The 7,955-nt window shown below is 37.5% G+C and overlaps 1 protein-coding gene across 1 annotated transcript; it reads left to right on the top strand.

Annotated features, from left to right (window-relative positions):
* The first annotated feature begins 1,999 nt into the window (after window positions 1-1,999).
* LOC132044942 (uncharacterized) lies at window positions 2,000-7,311 on the top strand. The gene is made up of 4 exons (XM_059435478.1): window positions 2,000-2,657; window positions 2,753-3,042; window positions 6,752-6,827; window positions 6,902-7,311. The coding sequence occupies exons 1-4, from the start codon at window positions 2,000-2,002 to the stop codon at window positions 7,309-7,311; spliced, it is 1,434 nt and encodes a 477-aa protein (XP_059291461.1).
* The last annotated feature ends 644 nt before the right edge of the window (window positions 7,312-7,955 follow it).

Here is a 7,955-nt window from a genome sequence, read left to right as displayed (position 1 = left end):
CAAACCTTGCCCACATATGGATGTCTTGCAATATAAGATTACCACCTATCCCTTTTAATGGCTTAAATTAATTGGCCAACATGGACACCTTGGCCATTTCATAAAATTATTTTTCCATAATGTATTCTTAGTCCCAAATTTTTCCTTAATGCTTCCTTCCAACAAAATCATAACCCATTCGTCGTAAAACAACGCCGAGAGATAACCTTGTCCATAATTCTTCGCAACCAACTTAAAATATTCCGACGTGCGAAATGCGAGATATAACACATAGACATATTCTGATGTGTTTTGAGTTGCTTGAAGATTTTATTACAATGACATCGAAGGGTGTTCATTATATTAATTAAAAAGATGGATATTATTATCGTATGAGACCATTTATCTATGATCCTAAGTTCAGAATTGTTGAGGAGACAACAATGGCTATGGCATGGATCTCTTTCCCTCATTTGCTACCCACCTTTTTTGTATAGAAAGCCTTGTTCTATTTGGCCTCAACAGTTGGTAAGCCTTTACAATTAGATTTGGCTACAATGCACAAAACCGGGCCTAGTTGTGCTAGGTTCAATATGTTAGTTGATTTAGTAGCAGATCTATATGATTAGGATGGAAATTATTGATCAAAAGTATAGTGCAGTAAGAATTTTTGATGTGAATATTCAATATGATGTTCTTTCCAAATATTGTATGAAGTGTAAATTACAAGGCCATGATAAAGAGGTTTGTAGAACTCATCATCCAGAATTGAGGAGGAAAAGTGAAGAGTTAGGTGATAAAGAAGAAGGCAAAGAATCAGATCAAAGAGAAGGAAAAAGAAGAGTAGATGATGTAGAAGTGAAGCACAAATGAAATGAGTGGAACAAGATAAAGACTTCTATATTTATACCAGCAGGTAAAGTGTTTGGACATGCTGTCAAATTCAATCCTGTCAAAGAAGATAGAGTTTTTGCAATAGAGAAGAACCTTGAGAAATTCATGAATGGGAAGCACAAATGCTAATGAAGTGTGAACAACTGTGACTATTAAAAATAACTTTGAACCTTTGATTAATGATGATTAGGCTGCACAAATGGAAGTAGAGGATGTTCATGAAGATCCAGAGCCACTTGAGAAGAATCAGGACCAAATCAACTCCGAGTTGGAAAAGAATGACATAGTTGAGGTGGATCAGGTTGCAAATTTATCAAGGTGTGGGGTGAATGACAATGTACCTTGTGATCAGAACCAAGTTGAAGATTAGGCGTCAAATAATTATGGAGAGGATAATGATGAGATAATCACTAAGCCAATTGTCAATATGGAGGAGATTCCATCTGAAGAAGTTAGCAAGGATGTTGTGAAGGATGATAACTCTGATAAGAGTTCTATTCATCAGACATTGTCTCCTTCTCCCAAATAGGGAGACAGAGTTGATGAAGATTTGAAAGGAGGGTTGGAGAAAGGAAAATTGCTTGTTTGACAAAGGTTTGAAGAAGCAGCTAGAAGTTAATGGTATAGAGGAAGATATTTTTAAAGCAGATGCTGATTAAGGATTAAATTTGCCAAGGGAAGAAAATCAGACTCAGAAGTCTAGTGTAACAGATACTGAGGCTGCAGAGGTGATAGAAGTGCAATCAAATGATTAGGAGGTGGTAAAACGGTATCCTTCAAAAGCTCCTGATGATCAAATGATTGAGATTTATAAGGTAGACACTCAAAGTATGGGAGACAAGGGCAGCAGTTCAAGTGACTCAAGGTTGAAAAAGGATTCTCCCATGAGGCATTTACATGATCTGGTTTCTCACAATATATCCGAGGAGAGGAGGAAATTATCAGATGACCATGCTATTGCTTTGATAGAAGACAAATAAGAGAGCATTCAAGATTCTCCAATTAGGCTTAAAGCTTTTCCTCCAAAATCTGTAGTAAAGGGTGGAAAGAAAAGAAAAAAGCAAGTGGAAGCTCATGTATCAGTTAGAGTGATGCCAAAGAGGGGTGCAGCAAAATCCAATTGTAAATGATGATGAAAGCTTTTATATGGAATATAAGGTCTGTTAGAACTCAACAAGCTTTCCACAGGCTTCAAATGTTGCATAGACATCATAAATTCACTTTCATAGCTCTGATGGAACCTTTCCAACAGGCTAGGAATGTTGAAATCTATAAGAGGAAAATTGGAATGAATATTGCTGGTGCAAATAGTAAAGGCAAAATTTGGTATTTTATAGAGGCTAATGTAGATGTGCAAGTTTTGTCAGATACAACTCAGCAAATCTCTTTAAAAATAGTGCTTCTTGATCAGAACAAATCTTTGGTTATTACTTTAGTTTATGTTAAATGTAATGAATCAAAGAGGTTGCAATTATGGGATGATATTTATCAGGTGGCAGACTCAATCAATCTCCCATGGTTGGTTGGAGGGGATTTTAATGTGGTTTTACATGAAGATGAGAAGATAGGTGTGATTCCAATCCAACCTCAAGACTATGAAGATTTTGCTTTTTGTGTAAATTCCTGTGAATTGATGGAGACCAGTTTCAAAGGCAGTCATTTTACTTGGTGGAATGGTAGACGAGGCTCAAACTGCATCTTTGAGAGGTTCGATAGAGTTTTCATTAATCAGCAATTTCAGCAGTGGTTTGCACAAATAGAAGTTGAACATCTCACAAGGACAGGTTTAGACCATCTCTTTTGTTCAATACATTAGGAGAACAAAGCCAGGCATATATTAGACCATTCAGATTTCTGAAGTTTTGGACTGAGCATCAAGGTTTCTTGAGCATAGTTAGGGATAATTGGTCAAGTAATTTGGATCGCAATCCTTTTATGTTGTTTAAACAGAAGTTGAAGCACACAAAGAAGATTTTGTCAGCATGGAGCAAAGAAGTTTATGGAGAAATTTTCAAGCAGCTGATTATTAGAGAAGAAATTGTGAGGATCAAAGAAGAATTATTTGAAGAGGATCCTTCTCCTTTGAACATAATGGTGCTACAACAAGCTCTGGCTGAACTAAAGAAGTATTTGCATTTTGAAGAAGAATTCTGGAGACAGAAGGCTAATGTTTCACGACCCAATTCGGGACCGCGCGGGCACCTGCCTTTCCCACCTTGGTCGGCGAACCCTCTCATTTACTGACACATCAATTAAACAAACGATTCATTTAAACCATTAGATATTTAGAAATACAGCGGAACTCGATAATATATTCAATAAACTCAAGTGTTTATATGATCACAACAGTACATGATTACAGACTCGATACAATTTTTCATGACCTGGTCTAGACTAGTACAAGAGCGACTAATGATTTTAGAAATTCCATAACAGTCTAAGACTCAACCTCCGTCCCGGAATGAAATGGGAGAAGGCCTTCCAGATAGGCACCGCGTATTTCCACATATGCTTCGATCAATCACCTGAAATAATCTACACCCCAAAAAGGGTGTAGCAAGTGCAATATCAGTACAAACCACGCGTACTGAGTAAGTATCATGGGCCGACAATGGTTAGTACACATATCAGTAAAAAAATTCACAAATAAACATGATAACAACCCAATCAAGTCATACATCTATCTACCACACACTGTATATCAATACCTTTAAGCATTAATTTCACTCTAATAATTCACCAGTCAATCTCACAACGATCTCGGAACTCACATATCATTAAATCGATCGTTTCAGTCCGTGGTCAACTCATCATTAAGACACCAATTATCCTACCTCACATAGAGGCCAAACGTATAACTAATCTTACGAACGGTCGATGGGATACTTCAACAAGTTCAATCAGTGAATTTTGATTCAAGTACACGTCATTGCCTGAGTAAAGCATCTAATCCCAAATGTGCCAAGTCTGAATAAATCAATCTAAATCCAATCATCACAAGTAAACACCAAATAGTCTCATACAAGCCATAATGCAATGCAACGCAAGATGTATCAATGCAATGAAAGATGCATGAATGCAATGCCATGCCATGCAAATGAGGTGTACATATGTACTTCGGATGGAAATATCAATGTTTCGGTAGCACAACCCAGTGTGACTCGCGAAGTCTAACTGTCACTCATCTCGGATCTTTATTCAACAGACAGACGGGACCCTGGCTAATTTCTCACGGGGGGGTCTCACCGGCACCACTACGAGGACCCGCGGAGTCCATGCACTAACAACGATTTTCGGATATCATCGAAATCGACCATGCAAAAACAATGCCGGAAATGATCATGGGACATCCGCCATCTCACAGTCACTCAAGTAAAACAGTCTGTCAAATATCAGTTTCACACAATCAACGATTCCGGAATTAAACCTCGGACATCGGCCTTCTCACAATCACTCAAGTAAAAGAGTTTATCAAATATCACTTTCATATAATCAACGATTCCGGAATAGATCTTTCGACATTGGCCTTTTCACATTCGTTCAAGTAAAGAGTTATCAAAATATCAGTTTCGCTTAATCAACGATATCGGATCATCACCGGGTATTGGTCATGCATCATTAATATGAGAGAATGCGTGCAATGCATATGTAAGTCAATCAAGTTCAATATCACAAGTAACACAAAGGGGTATGCCGACAACGTATCATATCACAATACCAACAGTGGGTATGCCAACAATATATCAATACCACAATATCAACGTTGGGTATGCCAACAATGTATCTATATCACAATACCAACAATGGATATGCTAACAATGTATCTATATCATAATACCAACAGTGGGTATGCTAACAATATATCTGAACTACAAATACCACAGTGGGTATGCCAATAATATATCCGAACCAAGACGGATAACGAGATCTAACCTCTATCAACAACTCATGGCATCGAGCCAACACAATAGAACTATCAAGCACAACGCAACGGGGTGGCTAGTCCTAACACACAACAAGTCAATCAATCGATATACATTAGTACCACTTCCTTAAATCAGCCTATTAGTTTAGAATAAGTAATCTCACCTTACACTCACAATCATTCATTACAGCTCTTTTTAGAACTCAATCACTATCGTTGGTGTATTTTATCCTTCCATTTATCAACCAGGTTCACTATTAATGGCATAACACAATAATCACATATTATGGGAATTTCTCATCATTGGACACAACAATAGGTTTCACCCGCTACTTCCAAGTCACATATATACACCGATATTAAAGAAAAACCACATCAACAACCTAAGGAATCTACAGGCCACAAGCCCGAACACACAAATCACACAATAATACCATCATAAGATTCCATCCCAAATCTCCAATTCCTATACATGCATTCTCCGTTCCTTCTAATACCCAAATATATGAAACTAACCAGAGTCTACCGAGATGGAAGCCATGACCTACCTGGCAGCCGAACAGGTGCCCCGAACCCACACGTTGCCTTGTCTTTTGAAGCGTCTCCAAATAATCAAATTCTATCACATATGAATTCTATGTAAGAAACCATGTATAATGATACCTATATTAGCTACTTTCTATTCGGGTCAAATTCCAACCTTTATTTTAGGAAAAAGGGGCCCCAAGGGCAAAACGGAAATTTTATGACTAAAATACCAAATTCAATACTAAAAGGTAAAAACCCATTACTTTAATCATAGGAATACTCAATTAATTTTCAAAATTATCATTTATATGAAAACCCCCAAAGTTGGGTGTAAGAACCCTAACTTTGATTCAAGAATTTCAACTCTAGAATGGAATAAGATTGGTTAACAAGCCTAGATATATCGTTATCTAGCATAAATAGCAACATTAACATCATTTATTCACAATCTAAGAAGCCAATTCATTTTGAGAACCTTTTCAAGAAAACCCTCCATAAATCCTCTTTGATTCTATGAGTTCTATGGTTGGATTAAGGATTAGGAGATGAAGATAAAAGATTATGGAGCCAAGAACCTTACCTTAGTGGAGAAATAGGTAGAAGCCCTTCAGTTCGCCTCTCCCTCTGGCCCTTGGAACGAAATAAGAATAATAGACTAAGTGTCTAGGGTTTTTACAAATAGAAAAGTATTCTGGTACAGCGATACCGCTGTAGCGGCCATCGTGCCGCCCCTGCGGTACCGTACCAGCGGTGCCCGGACTGATATGGCGGCCTAGCCAAACATCTTCCAATGCCGCTCCAGTGACGCCTCACAGCCCCAGCGGTGCCGCTGCGGCGGACACCAGTTAATCAGAAACCAGAAGCAGCTCAACTTTTTCGTAAAATCAACCCCGAAACTCTATTATCATTCGAGACCCAAAACACACAAAAAAAATATGCAGATATACATAAAAACGCGCTACGGACGTACTCGTGGCCTTAAAATTCCCAACGGAGCTGTCGTTGATCGAGTCAACTTTGGGTCAACTCGTTTTCACTTTAAGCCTATATTTCACAAAAGTTGCCCGAATCCCGGTCTAGACACCTCGAGAAGCATGCCAACGGTTCCCTCGGGTAAAAAATGAGCTAATCACTACTCGGGAAAGGGTAAAAATACCGAAAAGGCTATAATGACTAAACGGGTCGTTACATAATGTTACTTGGTTTGTTAAAGGCGATAGAAATACTAGATTTTTCCATAATCTGGTAAATGGTAGAAGGAAGAGATTGCAGATTAAAAGAATTCAGAATTCAAATGGAGATTGGGTAGAAGATACTGTCCAAGTGGCTATAGAGGCTGAAGAATTTTTCAAAAAATAGTTTTCTCAGGAGCAAGAAGCTATAGATTTTAGCTTACTTAATCATGTTCTTTAAATGGTGTTTGAGGAAGATAATGAACTATTAGTTGCTGCTCCTAATGCAGATGAAGTCAAACAAGCAGTTTTTGCTTTGAATGGGGATAGTGCTTGTTGTCCAGATGTCCAGATGGATTAACATGTACTTTTTTTCAGGCTTGTTGGCATATTGTTGGTCCAGATGTGCTTAATGTGGTTAAAGACTTTTATAAAGGTCACACTCTTCCAAAATCAATCACTCATACAAATTTGGTTTTGTTGCCAAAGAAGCAAGATGTTCAGACTTATGCAAACATGAGGCCAATCAACTTGAGTAACTTCATTAATAAAGTTATATTAAGAGTGGTTCATGGTAGACTGGAAGGCATTTTGCCAAGGCTTGTTTCACCAAATCAATCTAGTTTTGTGAAGGGGAGAAGCATTATTGAAAATGTTCTTTTAACTCAGGAAATAGTCACAGACATAAAAAAGAGAGGAAAACCAGCAAATGTAATCATCAAGTTGGATATGGCAAAGGCCTATGATAGGGTGTCTTGGTTGTTTTTTATCATAATTCTTAAAAAGATGGGTTTTTTAAGCTTTTGTGGATAGGATTTGGAGACTAATAGCAAACAATTGGTATTCTGTGATGATCAAAGGTGTTATATCCCGTATTTTTGTACATCGGGATAATCCGAGCTAACCATGATAAGTTAAGGACAAGACTATTTCGGGATACGAAGTAGAGAATTTTAACCACGATTTTGTTTAAGGCATAAGTTGCTTATGATTTTATTGGTATAGAATATTAAGGAAAATTTAGGGTTAAAAGTGAATTATGGGAAGTTAATATTTCATGAAATAAGGGCCAAGTGGCCGTGCATAGTTGAGTGGGCCATGGGTCACATGTGTTAATTATATATGTGTATTAGATGATAAGCAAGACTAGTAGTCATCTTTTTCCAACACTTAGAAGCTTAGAGAAAAATTGAGAAGCTTGGAGAAAACAAGAGCCCATATTCGGCCATAGCTATGAAAAATTGAGGTCCAAAAATAGTGATAAAAAAATTATTTTCTTCTAGCAATTCAACCAATTGGAATGTCCTCTTTAACGTGAGATAGTTGTTGGAGCAATCAAATCATTTGTTTGTGCCATTTACAACCCTAGCCAAGTAAGAAGATAAGAGGAAAAAGGTAAGGTTTAATCCTCTTTTTATATGTTGTGGATGGTTGTGTATGTTGAAGTATGTAGAAAT

This window comes from Lycium ferocissimum, unplaced genomic scaffold, assembly GCF_029784015.1.
Source record: "Lycium ferocissimum isolate CSIRO_LF1 unplaced genomic scaffold, AGI_CSIRO_Lferr_CH_V1 ctg5580, whole genome shotgun sequence".
NCBI lineage: Eukaryota > Viridiplantae > Streptophyta > Magnoliopsida > Solanales > Solanaceae > Lycium > Lycium ferocissimum.
This window is presented reverse-complemented; position numbering and strand designations above follow the sequence as displayed.